The sequence below is a fragment of the Cydia pomonella genome, chromosome 28 (assembly GCF_033807575.1).
Source record: "Cydia pomonella isolate Wapato2018A chromosome 28, ilCydPomo1, whole genome shotgun sequence".
Lineage (NCBI taxonomy): Eukaryota > Metazoa > Arthropoda > Insecta > Lepidoptera > Tortricidae > Cydia > Cydia pomonella.
The window spans coordinates 3,384,971-3,400,807 of NC_084730.1; the positions used below are offsets into that span (position 1 = coordinate 3,384,971).

At 38.0% G+C, this 15,837-nt stretch overlaps 2 protein-coding genes across 3 annotated transcripts; both read right to left on the reverse strand.

Annotated features, from left to right (window-relative positions):
• Nucleotides 1-873: 873 nt before the first annotated feature.
• Nucleotides 874-8,458, reverse strand: LOC133532881 (titin-like). Its single transcript, XM_061871741.1, has 9 exons — nt 8,380-8,458; nt 7,461-7,520; nt 6,013-6,753; nt 5,437-5,526; nt 4,542-4,712; nt 3,964-4,020; nt 2,941-3,585; nt 2,312-2,371; nt 874-1,968 (listed from the first exon to the last, which is right to left on the reverse strand). Exons 1-9 carry the CDS (start codon nt 8,413-8,415, stop codon nt 874-876), a joined length of 2,955 nt encoding a protein of 984 aa, XP_061727725.1. The 5' UTR covers nt 8,416-8,458.
• A 770-nt stretch (nt 8,459-9,228) lies between these two features.
• On the reverse strand, nt 9,229-15,716 carry LOC133533044 (uncharacterized). Of its 2 annotated transcripts, XM_061871963.1 has the most exons (8): nt 15,043-15,716; nt 13,619-13,684; nt 12,722-12,847; nt 11,594-11,773; nt 10,787-10,840; nt 10,146-10,208; nt 9,724-9,774; nt 9,229-9,395 (listed from the first exon to the last, which is right to left on the reverse strand). In XM_061871963.1, exons 1-8 carry the CDS (start codon nt 15,055-15,057, stop codon nt 9,270-9,272), a joined length of 681 nt encoding a protein of 226 aa, XP_061727947.1. In that variant the 5' UTR covers nt 15,058-15,716; the 3' UTR covers nt 9,229-9,269. The 2 variants fall into 2 exon arrangements, with proteins under 2 accessions (XP_061727947.1, XP_061727948.1); XM_061871964.1 differs by lacking the exon at nt 10,146-10,208.
• Nucleotides 15,717-15,837: the final 121 nt, after the last annotated feature.

A 15,837-nucleotide genomic window follows, 5' to 3' on the forward strand; every position in this document is an offset into this window, starting at 1 on the left:
ATAGAGAACGGGTGCATGGCGGGTAGAATAGTGCATGCGCGCTATTTAGTTGTGGAATATGGAATCGTCATCGTCCAAAACGGTGAAATGTGCGAGCTGTGACATTGTTATTTGTAAACTACTACCTTTTGTGCAAAATAAAACTGGTTTGATGGATAATGAGAGTATGTTACGGATTTGTTCAACCGCCTTTAGCGAGACTTTTTCAACCGGCTTTACAAATAAATTCATGAGTATGAGTAATTGAGTATAAATAAATAGAAGTGTATAAAACTGTTGATAAGGTCATGATTTTCCTAAAAGGTTGCGGGATTACGAAGTAACGATGGTAAATTGGATTGTTTACATTATTTGCCTTAAAAAAAATGGTACGCCTGAAATTAAGAGCTCGCATAATTTACGGACCAACATGGCAATTGTTTACGCCCCGTAGCCAACGAAACGCAACTGTGGCACTAATGGAAGAGAGAGACACAAAGCGTTTCGTTGTGGTAGCGCAAGCGATTGTAACCTTGGCTACGTACCCTGGTTCAGCCAAGATGACAATTCGTTTACAGAACGATATGAAACGCTGTCGTTTATCGCTATCGCACTAATAAAGAAAAGTGATAGACAGCGTTTCGTTATTGTAGCGCAAAAAGTTGTCATATTGGCTAGGCCCTCTATTCATCGACGAAATTCAAGGAACGAACTATTCTTTATACTTTAAGCTATATACTAATCTATTACTATAAATCTTTAGTTACCTAAAAGTTAACTAATAATCCTCCAATTTTATTGTCTTTCACTAGGTTTTAATTTTATTTCGTCTTCTTTATTCTCTGATTCTTCGATGCCACTCGTGGATTCTTCCTTATTTTCTTCTTTGTTAGGTTAATTTGCATCTTTGTTTGATTCATTTTTATTTAGTTCTTCACTTTCGGACTCTTTGATAACTTCTTCCTTATGTTCACCGTCATTTGATTCGTTAATGTCAGCTTCGTTCGGTTCTTCCTTATTAATCTCACCATCGTATGTTTCTTCATTATTACCTTCTTCCTTATTAACTTCACTTGCATTAGGTTCCCCAGTAGTTCCTCCTTTGTTTGATTCATTTTTGTTCAGTTCTTCACTTTCGGATTCTTTGATAAGCTCTTCATTGTTAGCTTCTTCCTTATGTTCACCGTCATTTGATTCGTTTATGTCAGCTTCGTTCGGTTCTTCCTTATTAATCTCACCATCGTGTGTTTCTTCATTATTACCTTCTTCCTTATTAACTTCACTTGTATTAGGTTCCGCAGTATTTCCTCCTTTGTTTGATTCATTTTTATTCAGTTCTTCACTTTCGGATTCTTTGATAAGCTCTTCATTGTTAGCTTCTTCCTTATGTTCACCGTCATTTGATTCGTTTATGTCAGCTTCTTCGTTCGGTTCTTCTTTATTGATCTCACCATCGTGTGTTTCTTCATTATTACCTTCTTCCTTATTAACGTCACTTGCATTAGGTTTCTCAGTATTTCCTACATTTGATTCTGGTTGGTCAGTGTTAACTTCAATGGGTTTCCCCTTATTTTTATCGTTTTCGTTCTCTTCTTTTATCCTATCGTCAATTATGAAGTCAACTTCGGATTCATTAACTGGTTTCAAATTCTCTATAACCTCATCAGCTTTGTCACCAGTAAATATGAATACATTTGTAACTTTCTCATTTCCTACTGAATTACCGTAGATTGTAGATGCTTCTACCTTATTTTCATTTTTATTTTTCTTATCATTATCGCCTTTATTGCTCTGATGACCTCTCTTGGGGTCTTTGTCTAAGTTATCTGTGTTCGTTAAATCTATTTCTTTGCCGTCTACAATGATCTTTCCATCTTTGATTATAACTCCATTATCATCGTTGTCTTCAGGTTTGTCATCCAGAAGGCACATTTGTTCACCAGATTTCTCGCGGTTGCATATTTCTTGTATCGCTATTTTTCTGATATGCTGTGTAACAATAAGATAATTGGTAATCTTCAAACGTGAATGTTATATTCGAGGCTAGTAGGCATTAAAATGGTTATTTTTAAAATAATTAGAAAATAGTTTTTGTTTTATATTCTGTAAAATGAGAAGGATAGCTACAATTAAACTATTTTTTATCAAGTTGATGCGTCTGTGGAGCGATACTAAAACTTTTATAATAAAAGAAAAGTAGCCACTTCTGGGATGACTATAGTTCGCAAGACTCGCAAGTTCGAGTCTTTCCCGAAGCGGTGGATATTTAAAATTATCCCTTAATATAAAATTTGTAGAACACACTTAGTTAAAAATAGAGAATGCAACGTACCTTCTCTAAAAGTTCCATATATGTCGCGGTCCATTCTCCTAACCATTTCCAGAATTGTTCCTGTAAATTTAAATTAAATAAATACAATGTTGGTCAAAGCACGGTTTTTGCATTTTTTATAGTTATTTGTTTTACAAGGGAACAAAGTTGTTGTGTAACCGCTCGTGCTAATATTGGCACCCGAGCAAGCAAAAGATTCCCCAGTTGAACCACGAGCGTTGCGAGGGTTTCAAGGCATGAGGGCTAAACAAATTTTGCCACCGAATGAAACACAATAAATTTCACCACATCAACACGAGTTTCTCAACTCAAACCAAATCAAAATAAACGTTAATAAACATTTTTCATTGAAAATCATCATTTAAAAGTTAATTATACCAGCCAAATTTGCATCAGATTACTTTGGCCCATATATGGATAAAATGCAATTTTCAGTTTTTGAACAATCAAGAGGGCTTTTACCATCTGGTGTGGTGAAAAATGGCATATTAACTTCAAATGTAAATCGCGAATTAAAAAAAGCGAAAAAGATTCATAGTGTCAAAATAATAATAACCTGAATTACATCCCAAATAAATTATGCAAATACTTTTAACGTTTTAAAATCCTTGTGGACTTAAGATACTTACGCTCTTTAGCAGTTCGCTCATGATATCCACTTTATCGTTTTCTTCATTCGATTCTTCAGCCGGCTCTTCGCTAGTTAGTTCCGTTTCTATATTTCCTGGCTCTGGTACCAATTCAGGATTTGCGGGTTCTTCATTTCCTGGTACTGGTACCGGCTCAGGATTTTCTGGTTCTGGTACCAATACAGGATTTTCTGGTTTTTCATTTCCTAGATCAGGTACAGGTTCAGGATTCTCCGGTTCTTCATTTCCTGGTTCAGGTACCGATGCAGGATTTGCGGATTCTTCATTTCCTGGTTCTGGTACCGGCTCAGGGTTTTCTGGTTCCGGGACCTCAGGGTTTTCAGGTTCCACAGCCGGTTCAGTTTCTACAGGTGCCGGTTCAATTGGCTTATTATCTTCATTTTCTGGAATTGGAGGCTCATGGTTTCCCTCACTAGGGTTAGCAATCGGTTCCTCTGATTCTTCGTTCTCTGGTTCTGCGGGCTCTTCAACTGGCTTAGCTTCTCCACTCTCGTGTGTCTCTGGTTCTTGGCTAGGCTTTTCAGGATTAGCCACAGGTTCTTTTTTTTCTGGTTCGGTTGGTTGTGGTTCGTGAATTTCTGGTTGTTCGGATACTGGTGCTGGCGGCTGTTCTTCTTTATGTTCCTAGAAAGCGAATATCTTCAAGTGAATAATATGTTTTCACTTGAATTATACAGGAAAAGTGACATCGTTATCTTTTGTGTTGTATTTTTATCATAGAGTTAGAGTGGATTATAAAAGGACTGACTGGTTAAATTAGTGAACTGGTCTTTGCAACTGTGTTGGACTAGGTATTAAAGTTGCACTTTTAACTATTGTATTGAGTGCGACTTTTGAATTTTAATTATTATTAGAAAGCGGCAGCGTGTCTTGTCTTATCTAGTTTTCTTGTTATCAATATTGCGAACGGGATATAGGAATCGCATTACACTTGAAGCGTCTTTTCAGGTACTTACTTACTTACGTACTTTTCACGTTTTTGCTCAAGGGTTAAATAATTACCTCTTCTGATTGGCTAGGTGATCCAACGTCATAGGAAACTGGTGGGTTAACCATGTCCTGTAACAGAGAATTTTAACATATTATATTATTAATGTGCTGTCATAGTCAACTAGGTACATGCACATTAAAGGAGGCAGTTAGGAAACTGAAAACCTTGCTAGGTTTCATGGAAGAGCTGCTGCTGAGCTGAGGTGGCTAACTCTGGAAGAGCTGTGGTGGTTAGAGTAGCGCTACTATGTTTTTTACGGAAAAAAAGGTACAAATGGTATGCCCGAATGAATATGCCTTCTTCTGATGATCTTACATGACCTCAGGGTATGGTCTTCAGGGTATGGTTGAGGCTTATCGTACTTAAGTAAGTACCTGGGGAAGTCCCCAGGGTTCGGGTGTGGGTTGGTAGCTAGGAAGATGATAGATTAGTTTATTTTCTACTTGCATTCCATACATGCCAGATTGCCGTACGTCTTGGGTATGTCTTCCATGGGCCGCATGGCAAATATACCCTCCTTCTGATCTTACATGGCCTGCTAGTCTCTAGGGTTAGTGTATGGCAATAGATTATTTTATTTTCTACTTACATTCCATACATGCCCGCCATTCGATGTCAGATTCATGCCATACGTCTTGGGTATATCTTCCACGGGTTGCATGGTGGCGAATATGCCTCCCATCTGGTCTTGCATGACTTGCTTGTCTTCGGGGTTCGGTTGGGGATTAGCGTATGGGTTGTCGGTTTGCTCGTACGATGCCTGGGGTAACAGGGAGGATTTACGTTTGTTTAAAGATATAATAACAATATCAAGGAGTTCGATTTAGATTTGAAAAATTGTTAGTTTTGATCTTATTTTGATATGACCTTGAAAATCAAAATGAATGGTGCATGCAAAATGATGTGAAAGTCGTGAGTGAGATGCACTCCAGCAGTGGTGGGGCGAGTGAGGCTCTCTGGTGGCGGGTTTACGTTGCTACCCAGTTAGGTACATGTATTTGAGGCGCGAGGCCTCTCGGAACGCGAGGCCGTAGGCGGTGGCCCACGACACCCACGCCTAGCGCCGCCTCTACACGCCAGTCACCAAGACGATCGTCGTATAGCAAAACCAGTTTAAAACAAGAAAAGTTGTTAATGCTGAATCGACTCTGACTTGTTAGTGATAATTTATGGCAGGAGCCATACTTGCCTGTTCCTATCTCTATCGCACGTGCATAATTATATTGCTGTCCCGCTTGCACAGTCTTGACCACCGGCATCATGTGTGGAAAGGCAATATAATTGCACGAGTGCGATAGAGATAGAAACAGCCGGGTCAATGTACGGGGAATAGGGGAATAGAGGGAAAAAAGCAGTAGGTAATTAGGATTAGTTCGGTTATTCCAAGATATTTTATGTTAGCCACTAACTTGGTAACCCAACATTCTCTTCTCATCTTTTCTGATCCAGAGTTATAAAGATTAAAGAAGGAGGTTCAAAATTACCGGTTTTTCCGTAGACGAAATGGCATCTCTGATGTAGTCGGGCAGGCCGTCGTAGTTTAGAGGTGGAAGTGTAGGGGCCTCTGGCATTTCCTGAAACAGAAAATAGAAGTATAGGAGGTGCAAGCATGTTTGCACGTCCTTAGAGTTGGTCAAAGACGCGTAGTCTTACTAAGATGGCATATAGTCGAGAAATCGGGACAGATTCCGCCGTGACGGGGTAACCTAGGGGTTCACGGCGTTAGCCCGGTTAGCTAAACACGCCGGGTTTTTACGGACTCGAATATTTAAAGGTGTTATTTAAAGCCCGCATTGCTGACGTAGGCGAGAAAACCGCTAAGCTCAAATGGGACAGAGCTGGTCAGGTCTACCGCATGCATCCGCAGAGGTGGGCTAGCATAGCCACCAAGTGGATGCCGGAAGAGGGACGTGGGCGGGGCAGGCCCGAACGGAGATGGCGGGATGACCTTGGACAGCTGCCTGAACAACTGGCCGGAGGAAACAACAAATCGGTGGAAATCAGAGGCCTTTGCCCAGCAGTCGGACACTTAAGACAAAAAAAAATTAAAGCCTAGGTACCTTAATTGGATTTCCTTCCGAACTTTCTTCAGGAGAACTTTCTAGCTTAGTACCTCCTGGCTGTTCATATCCATAACCAGAATTTTCACTTGACTGAACAGGGCTTTCGCTTATTGGGTACTCAGGAGCTTGAGGTTCTTGCTGTGAAACACTTGGTTCAGCAGTTTCTGGCTGTACTGGAATAGGTTCTGGGTTTCCGTAAACCAGAGGTGTGTTTGTAGCAATATCTTCATTTTCTGCTTTTACGTTTTCATCACTGATTATTGGTTCAACGGGATAATTTGCTTCACTGTTACTTGGTTCTGAATTTACTTTTATTGGTTCTGGATATTCATTTAGTAGTTCTGGATTTTCATTGATATGTTCTGAATTTTGATTAATTAGTTCTGGATTTTTATTGCTGGGTTCTGGTTTTTCATTAATTAGTTCTGGATTTTCATTAATTAGTTCTGGATTTTCATTTATTGGATTCGGATTTTCATTAATTAGTTCTGGATTTTCATTTATTGGTTCTGGATTTTCATTAATTGGATTTGGATTTTCATTAATTATTTCTGGAGTTTCATTACTAGGTTCAGGATTTGAGATTGGCTCTGGTACAGTTTCTACCGGTGCGCTAGGTCTGTTATTAACAATGTATATGTCTTCAGAACTTTCAGATTCGTTGGGTTCGACGGGCGGGATGTAAGCGTTTTCACTGGGAGGTGGCATGTTTTCTTGGCTTTGTGAACTGGATGATCCCTGTAAGAATGTTCAATGAAGTAATTTGAAGAAAAACAAAAGGTCTGAGTCGAAATAATTATGCTATCTATGAGTACTTATGTGCCATCGGAAAGTTATCGAAATTATGCCATCGGAAAGTTATCGAAAGCCATGAAGGCCCTCTGCACCCCTGGGGTGCCTTAGGACAACAAGATGTCTTCAAAAAAGACGCCGACTTTTCCTAACGATTTGACTCAAATCCCCTATCAATGCTTACTGCCAATTGTGTGTTAGGTCGCGTACTCTTTGAATAAGGACTACCGCGTTTAATTTCGCCGCTAGGAGTGCTAATGTAGTCTTTCAGAATGTCAAATGCGTCAGAGTCAAATGCATAGAATGTTTGGGGGTTGCTACATTTTTATCGCGATTTTTCACTCTTTATTCATAATTGTGGTAAATCTTTTTCCATTTTTGATTTATCATGGTAAATATTAGACATAGTTCAATAAATGTTCAAAAAAAGTGCCAACTAAAATATTTGTAAAATTAATCAGGTTGAAAAAACAGCAAATTAAGACGTTAAAATACCTTTGTGTATTAGAACGTTTTTTTTTAAAGAACCATAGCAGGATTTTGCGATCTGTTTTATGGTTTTTCTGGACTTACATCTACAGTGTCGATAACCGGTGAGTACAAAAACGATAGCCCTCATTATGTTCTTCTCTATTCATCGATAGAAGACGTACCTCATTAGGGTTTCCGTTCGACGATCCGAGCTCGTAGTATGTTGGAGGATTATTCAAATTCTGCAAATGTAATTTTCATTATCATCTCATTTCAGCTTTATATAATATTAGTACTGCCACAATATGTCGTTTAATAGGGGGTCGATTAATTTAGATCGTAGGAATGGTGAGAGAGAGAGAATTCTTCAATACATCCACTCACTTGCTTCATATTTTTCAGTGACCTCTATTATTATAATAAAATAAGGGTGACAGCTGGTAACTACAGTTACCAAAAGCAATAAGATCAAGAAGGAGTGTACTTTAAGTACTTATAATATTTTTCACTACACCAACTGGTAAACACCCTCTTGATCTTGATTGTTCAAAAACGAATGAGAAAGTTAATCAGATACAAATTTTGAGTTGTTTCCTTATGTTATAGTTAGCTAGTGGAATTGATCTTTAAATGATGATGTTGAATGATACATTTTTATTATGTTCATTTATTGTTTTTGTTAATATTTTCCTCGCGTTGGTGTGGTGAAAAATGTTGTGTTTCAACGGAGGCAACTTTGCCCCCTTGTAAAACAAATATCTATTATCCCTTTAATTTGCATAAAAAAGTGCAAGAGAGAGGGCACTTTGTTAGCTCGTCTCGATGAATGAAGTAGTGTAGTCTAAAACGCACTTTAGGGTACCTACTACATAGATACAGTTAGACCAAGCTAATTTGGCAGCGATTTTCGTAGCACAGACTGTGGTAGTGTTATTTTAAACTTCTATGAAATTATGACGTTTACAGTCTGTGCTATCAAAATCGCTGCCAACTTAGCTTCTTCTGACTTACATTCGAAAGATTCATTCCATACGTCTTCGGTTGTAGGCAGCTTTGCTGTCGAATCTTCGGTCAGGGACTGACTGATATGCTTGTACTTACGTTCCATACATAACCGCCGTCGCCGTTGAGATTCATTCCATATGTATTTGGTTGTATGTAAGCAGCTTTGCTGTGGAAGCTCGAGTCAGGGACTGACAGATATGCTGGTACTTACGTTCCATACATAACCACCGTCGCTGTTGAGATTCATTCCATATGTATTTGGTTGTATGTAAGCAGCTTTGCTGTCGAAGCTCGCTTCAGGAACTGGCAGATATGCTGGTACTTACGTTCCATACATAACCGCCGTCGCCGTTGAGATTCATTCCATATGTATTTGGTTGTATGTAAGCAGCTTTGCTGTGGAAGCTCGAGTCAGGGACTGACAGATATGCTGGTACTTACGTTCCATACATAACCACCGTCGCTGTTGAGATTCACTCCATATGTATTTGGTTGTATGTAAGCAGCTTTGCTGTGGAAGCTCGAGTCAGGGACTGACAGATATGCTGGTACTTACGTTCCATACATAACCACCGTTGCTGTTGAGATTCATTCCATATGTATTTGGTTGTATGTAAGCAGCTTTTCTGTCGAAGCTCGCGTCAGGGACTTACTGATATGCTGGTACTTACGTTCCATACATAACCGCCGTCGCCGTTGAGATTCATTCCATATGTATTTGGTTGTATGTAAGCAGCTTTGCTGTCGAAGCTCGCGTCAGGAACTGGCAGATATGCTGGTACTTACGTTCCATACATAACCGCCGTCGCCGTTGAGATCCATTCCATATGTATTTGGTTGTATGTAAGCAGCTTTGCTGTGGAAGCTCGAGTCAGGGACTGACAGATATGCTGGTACTTACGTTCCATACATAACCACCGTTGCTGTTGAGATTCATTCCATATGTATTTGGTTGTGTGTAAGCAGCTTTGCTGTCGAAGCTGAAGTCAGAGACTGACAGATATGCTGGTACTTACGTTCCATACATAACCGCCGTCGCCGTTGAGATTCATTCCATATGTATTTGGTTGTATGTAAGCAGCTTTGCTGTCTAAGCTCGGAGGGTCAGGGGACTGAAATCAAAATAGGCGGGTTAGTGAGCACAGATATTCTGAATCTTACTGCATTTGTTAGTTACGCGGTATTGCACTATGCCCGACGATATGTCAGTGTCAAAGGTAACGTTTCTTCAAACAAAAATGTCACTTTTAACACGGCCACATCCAATCCATATCGTATCTAGACTTAATATTTGACGTATCTTAAAATTTGAATCGGGCCGTTAGTTATTCGCATAATTTTTTCGAAAATAAATTATTATTTTTACGAACCAAAATAATCCGCATAAAATAATTCAGAGTGTGCTCCACCAGAGCAAAAAGTTAAACGAATAATATTTACCTCCGTTTCAGCTTGTCGTTTTCTTCTATTCAAAGAAGGTTCAGGTACAGCCTGTAACCAAATAAACAAATAAAATATAACATTTATATTAATGATAATTACGTTACTTCTTTCATACATACATAGGCCTAATCTGTCAAAAATGACAATATGGCGGCTGAATGCATAAAATGTCTCTGTATTTGAGAATGATTTCGCTTAAAATTTAGTGTTTTTCTCACAAGTGTGATGAAAATCATTGCGTGTATCACGGGCAATACAAGAATTACGACTTCGTGTTATTCGGCCTTCAAATTAACACTTGTTCGTAAATTCTTCTTTACCGCCCTTACTTAATACACATGTACTATTCAAACTTACCAACAACTTAGGATAATGTAATGAATTTAATTTAAAGTCAATAAACAAAAATTAAAACTTACCATTCGCTTTACAGCGTATCGTTGCCTCGCTTGATCGAAAAGATAGCTTCTGGCTTTATAAGCCTAAAAAATAAACAGTTTTAATCTAGGGTGCTTGCTTGCATATTTTAAAATACGAATATGTTATTTTTCTCAAATTTACAATGTGTAGGCATGGCTTACTTCAAATTAGGTCCGGAAATACTACGTATCCGGTGCGATGAATGAAGATGATATGTAAAGGAATTTCATAGAGCTACACACCAACGCCTGTTAAGCAACCTTCTTTGGTTATTAAACGTCAAATTGTGACTTGTGAGACAACGTCTTGGCATTCAACCATCAAATAGTAGTAGATCCGTTATTTGTTTTTAGCTGTGTAAACCTATGAATAAAACAAATTGACAACAATTTGTTTTTTCATTGCAAGGTTGAGAAAAGCACTATAAAACTCTCGGCGAGAAATGGGGTTGCCGGTCTTGTGTCCCTTTCGGCATCGCTACGCTCGGCCGCCTAGATTTACTTGGCCTATATGCACAAACTCGACGCTTGCTATTTGATAAATTTTACTTATTAAGTAAAGAATTTTACGCCGGCATTTCCGCAATGTGCAGAAACGCGAGTTCAAAAACAACATCAAATTAAAATTAAAATGAACTTACTTCTTTCACAGCTTGGTCAGTTAGCGGCGTTTGTGTCGTCGTTAATTTTAAATCCTGTAATACAAGATATGGTTTGTTATTTTTTTGATGATATAGTAGGCAAAAAGGCGGACGAATCGTCTGATGGTAAGCGCCGATTGATCTTTTTTTTATTTATATAATAGATAACTTTATTAATAACAATATAAATAATGGGTGTATAAAGAGGATTACTATAACTAGCTTATATCTAAAATAGGCCCTTGAGGCTTTGTACAGTCAGCGTCAAATACTTTGTAGCAGTCAAAGTGGCCAAATAGTTCGGTACACCATATATTTAGTATGGTGTACCGAACTATTTGGCCACTTTGACTGCTACAAAGTATTTGACGCTGACTGTACCAAGGATGCTGGCGGCATTTTCTCGTTGTATCGCAATACTGATACGTTGTGCGAGGAAGCCGCCAGCTCTTCGGTTGATCTTTTTAATGAACAAATAATAAATAAATAATTATTTGAGGCCAATCTTACACAGATCGACCCAGCCCCTAGCTAAGCAAAGCTTGTACTATGGGTACTCGGCGAAGATATACATACTAATATAGATAAATACATAGAAAACACCGATGACTCAGGAACAAATATTGGTGCTCATCACACAAATTAATGCCCTTACCAGGATTTGAACCCGGGACCGTCGGCTTCATAAGCAAGGTCCCTACCCACTAAGCCTGACAGGTCGTGAAATAAAAAAAACGACATTTATAGACAGGTCGTAAAATTTTATGCAGACTTACACAGTTCAACAAGACAAACGCGATCAATTACCTCTTCGTGTTTCTCGCTGTCCTCAGCATCCTGATCTTTTTCTTCATGCTCTGTCTGTTCTACATAGCTTCCATCATCTTCCTCATATTTGTCGTCGTATGAGTCTTTTAGCAATGGTTCTAGATCGAAGAACTGGTAACCGTGACCGTTGGTGAAGGAGCGTTCTGTTGCTACTGGTTCCTGTGTAAATGAGATGTCTTTTCAATTTAGTTATAATTTTTTAAAACTTAACTAATTTATTGATTAGTTCAGCCTATATACTTCCCACTGCTGGGCAGAGGCCTCCTCTCATTTATTAAATTAAAAATCCTAACGCAAATAATTAATTTTGATAAAATATAACCAAGCTATAAAACCTGCTCTTAAATGAAAAAAACCGTATCAAATCGGTTTACCCATGAGCTACGGCGCCACGGACAGACGCACACGCATAGAGTTCAAACTCTGTGTGTCGAGGGTATTAAAATCTTGTTTCATTTAATTAAAATTATGATAAATTTTACAAGCTTTTATTTAACTTGCTGACGACCGGTTTGGCCTAGTGGGTAGTGACCCTGCCTACGAAGCTGATGGTCCCGGGTTCAAATCCTGGTAAGGGCATTTTATTCCTGTAATGAGCATGGATATTTGTTCCTGAGTCATGGGTGTTTTCTATGTATTTAAGTATTTATAAATATTTATATATTATACCTAAGTACCCTCAACACAAGCTTTATTGAGCTTACTGTGGGACTTAGTCAATCTGTGTAATAATGGCCTATAATATTGATTTATTTATTTATTATTATTAACTTGCCCTGTATGTATGTATGTTAGCGTGGGTCAAATCTTTGAAGCTTTTGATCCACTTCCCGATTCCCAATTGAGCTGAAATATTGCATATATATGTAAATCGGATAACAATGCAATATTATCATGACATGGAGCTGATCTGAAGATGGAGACAGGGGGCGGCCATGGGAACTATTTGATAAAACAATGTAAACTACTTCATTGTGTTTGGGGATATTAGAAATGTCTCGATGAGTATTAGTTGCCTGTGGAAAAAAGTACAGTTAGCGATAAAAGCGTGTACCAAAAATGTTTTGTCAAAAACTTATTACCTCTTTACTTAAGATATGAACTTACATTACGAGGGCGTTCGATAATGTGATAATACAAAATCTCTCGCAGCGTCCGCCTGTCCTGCTTAGGGTTGGTGAAAGTGATGCCGGACGAGTCGTCATGGACTTGGTATACGCTGGACTCCCCGTCCTGAAACATGACCAACTCTGAAATCAAACCACCTTAAGAAGTGTAAATGAATGGTACGGTAGATGTTACTAGTTTAAGTAGTGTAGATAGATGGTACCGTGGTGGCTCGTTGTCTACCATAGTCTAAATTGTATGTTTAATTTGTATGTCATTATGTTCTTTCATATTGGTGAGCAATAAAGAATATTTGTATTGTATTGTACGGTAAATATCACTAGCTTAAGAAGTGTAGATAGATGGTACGGTAGATATCACAAGTTTAAGAAGTGTAGATAGATGGTATGGTAGATATCACAAGTTTAAGAAGTGTAGATAGATGGTACGGTAGATGTCACTAATTTAAGGAGTGTAGATAGATGGTACGGTAGATGTCACAAGTTTAAGGAGTGTAGATAGATAGTACGGCAGATGTCACAAGTGTAAGGAGTGTAGATAGATGGTACGGTAGATATCACAAGTTTAAGAAGTGTAGATAGGCCTATGCTCAGCAGTGGGCGATAAAAGGCTGATATGATGATGATGATGAGATAGAACATAAGATAGATATCACTAGTTTAAGAAGTGTAGATAGATGGTACGGTAGATGTCACTAAGCGCCCCCTACACTAAGGCACATTTGAAGGATGTGGTTGGAATATCCACTGTCAACAGGTAGCTCAGTTAGTAAAGTAGCGCGGGCTGGTATCCCGGAACTCCCGGACTGTGAATTTCTCAACTTTTCCTTTATTTCTAAGCAAATATTAATTATTGCATACCAAAATAAATTCTCACCTCAGCTTTGCGGATGTAGTGTCCTGAATTCAGACTGACTCCAAATAAAAGAAGCGCCCATGGTACCTAGAAATAAATAATATTATATTTTAGGTACCTATTATAATATTTTTATTTACATAAGGTGCAGTAAGTTCGTGTTCTCCTCTCACTCTCACTGTGCGTAAGCGTGAGCGAGATGGAAGTGCGTGTCAGGGATATCATGATTTAATTTTTTTTCTTTTTTTTTATTAAAAAGAAATCGCTGAGTTCCTTTAAGCATAATATTGCTCATTTTTAGAAACAATTTCAAATGTTTAGCTTTAGTGCAAAATTTATAATATTTTTTTAAAGTGCATTTTAGACCTATGTTAGTGATTTTTTTCTTTCGAGCGAAAGTCGAAAAATTATGGATTCGAATCGCTGAAGTCCCTAGAAATAGGCCTCAAGATGCCCATATTTTCAAGGTATTTTTAAACAGTTTTACTGCCACATTTGAATGTTCTCGTCACCTCTGTAATATTTTGTGACCCGGCGGGTCCTAATTTTCTTTAATCGATCTCTCCCAGAAAACTAGCTAATGCTGGAATGTTTCCCTGAACCAGGCTTTCTAGCGGTAGATATTGTAAAGAAAAAGGACGCAAAAATATTATAAATAGACCTTCAGCTCCAACCCGTTTCCACAAAATGTTCCGCTATCTTCGCTTTCGGCCATAAAGAAATTGTACTGGAGAAATTACATATTGTTTCGCCACGATATTTTTCTAGATTGACCATAATTTCAAGAAAAATAATCAACCAACAGATATATAGACTTTCAATTGGCAGTTAAAGCATACGGCCCGCCTGATGGTAAGCAGTCACCGCAGCCTATGGACGCCTGCAATGCCCAGGCGTATTTTACTTTTCACATGTTCAAAACTTTGTACAGATTTCACTACGCATACGTTCATGGCCAGAGGAATGAGATTCCAGGGTAATGAGAGTAGAATGACCCAAAAATCTAATTCATAAAATCGCTACTAATTTTTATCACTTTAAATCATGAATTAAAAGTCAAATAGCGAGAAAATTTACGAGCTGTAATGAAAAACGGTTTTTTTTTGTCATTATAAATATACATTTTATTTAAAATCACAATATACATAATGGATGTATACAGAGGATGACGTAACTGGCAACCGAAGAGCTGGCGGCTTCCTCGCACAACGTATCAGCATTACGATATTAACGAGGACATGCCGCCAGCATCCTTGGTACAATGTCTCAAGGGCCTATTTCAGATTTAAACTTGTTATAGTCACAGTTTTTTAAATCTAGATCTGAGAATGACGAAAACTTCCCTATTTCCCAAAAATGGGCCAGACATTTTTCTTGCGTCCATTTTCTTAGTTTTTCGTCTAGAAAATGTATTAAATTTATTAAATATTGAACACGGAACTCACCAGTAGAATCTTCATGATGGGTAAACTAAGTTAATTTGTGAGATAAAACCTTAAACCTCTGTTTAAATACTAGAATTAATTGCATTTTTATCTGTCTAAGGCTTTATCTTGTGTGATATAGTCATTAGAATTATTTTGTCTTTCTGTGAATCAACGCAATAGGATGCTTGAGATAGGAGTAGGTTCATTAAGGGCCTACCTAAACCACTGCATTGTACTCCACATTATGTTTAAAAAAATAAATATATAGTTGTGTACCTACGAACCGTAGTTGTAAGATTAAACGTGTCACTAACAATATAGACCCTTAGTTTTTTTTTTATACCACGACGGTGGCAAACAAGCATACGGCCCGCCTGATGGTAAGCAGTCACCGTAGCCTATGGACGCTTGCAACACCAGAGGCATTACTCCTTTTTTGAAGAACCCCATAATGTAGCCCCTCGGGAAAACCTAGTTGATCTTAAATAAATGCAATTTAACGTAACGTAACGTAACGTAGTCCCCATTTTCCACTCTGGATATTGATGTTATAAACAAAATTCTTACATAATTTGATGTATATTAACTATGCCCCTACAACTGTGCCCCTTCGTTTAATTTGCTTTGATTTTTATTTAATTTAAAGCTAGGCTTTTAATACGTGGAAGAGTTTGAATTAAAAATGTACTTATACTAAAACTAAACTACAAAACTTAAAACCTAGATCTAAAAATAAATAAAACTAGTCTTAAAATAAAATAAAACTATCTATACTTAAATAAGGTTCACCATCATGTATATTATGTACATATT

Bases quoted from the DNA above. Each gene is read 5' to 3' on its own strand.
- LOC133532881 (XM_061871741.1), bottom strand. From the start codon at position 8,415: ATGAATCTCAACGGCGACGGCGGTTATGTATGGAAC. The intron at 4,021-4,541 runs GTAAGTAGAAAA...TCTCTGTTACAG, and splicing joins ATGGCGGGCATGTATGGAAT to GACATGGTTAACCCACCAGT. The intron at 2,372-2,940 runs GTAAGTATCTTA...TTAAATTTACAG, and splicing joins TGAGCGAACTGCTAAAGAGC to GAACAATTCTGGAAATGGTT.
- LOC133533044 (XM_061871963.1), bottom strand. The intron at 10,841-11,593 runs GTAATTGATCGC...CTTGTATTACAG, and splicing joins ACAGCGAGAAACACGAAGAG to GATTTAAAATTAACGACGAC. The intron at 9,396-9,723 runs GTAAATATTATT...TTTTGATTTCAG, and splicing joins AACGACAAGCTGAAACGGAG to TCCCCTGACCCTCCGAGCTT.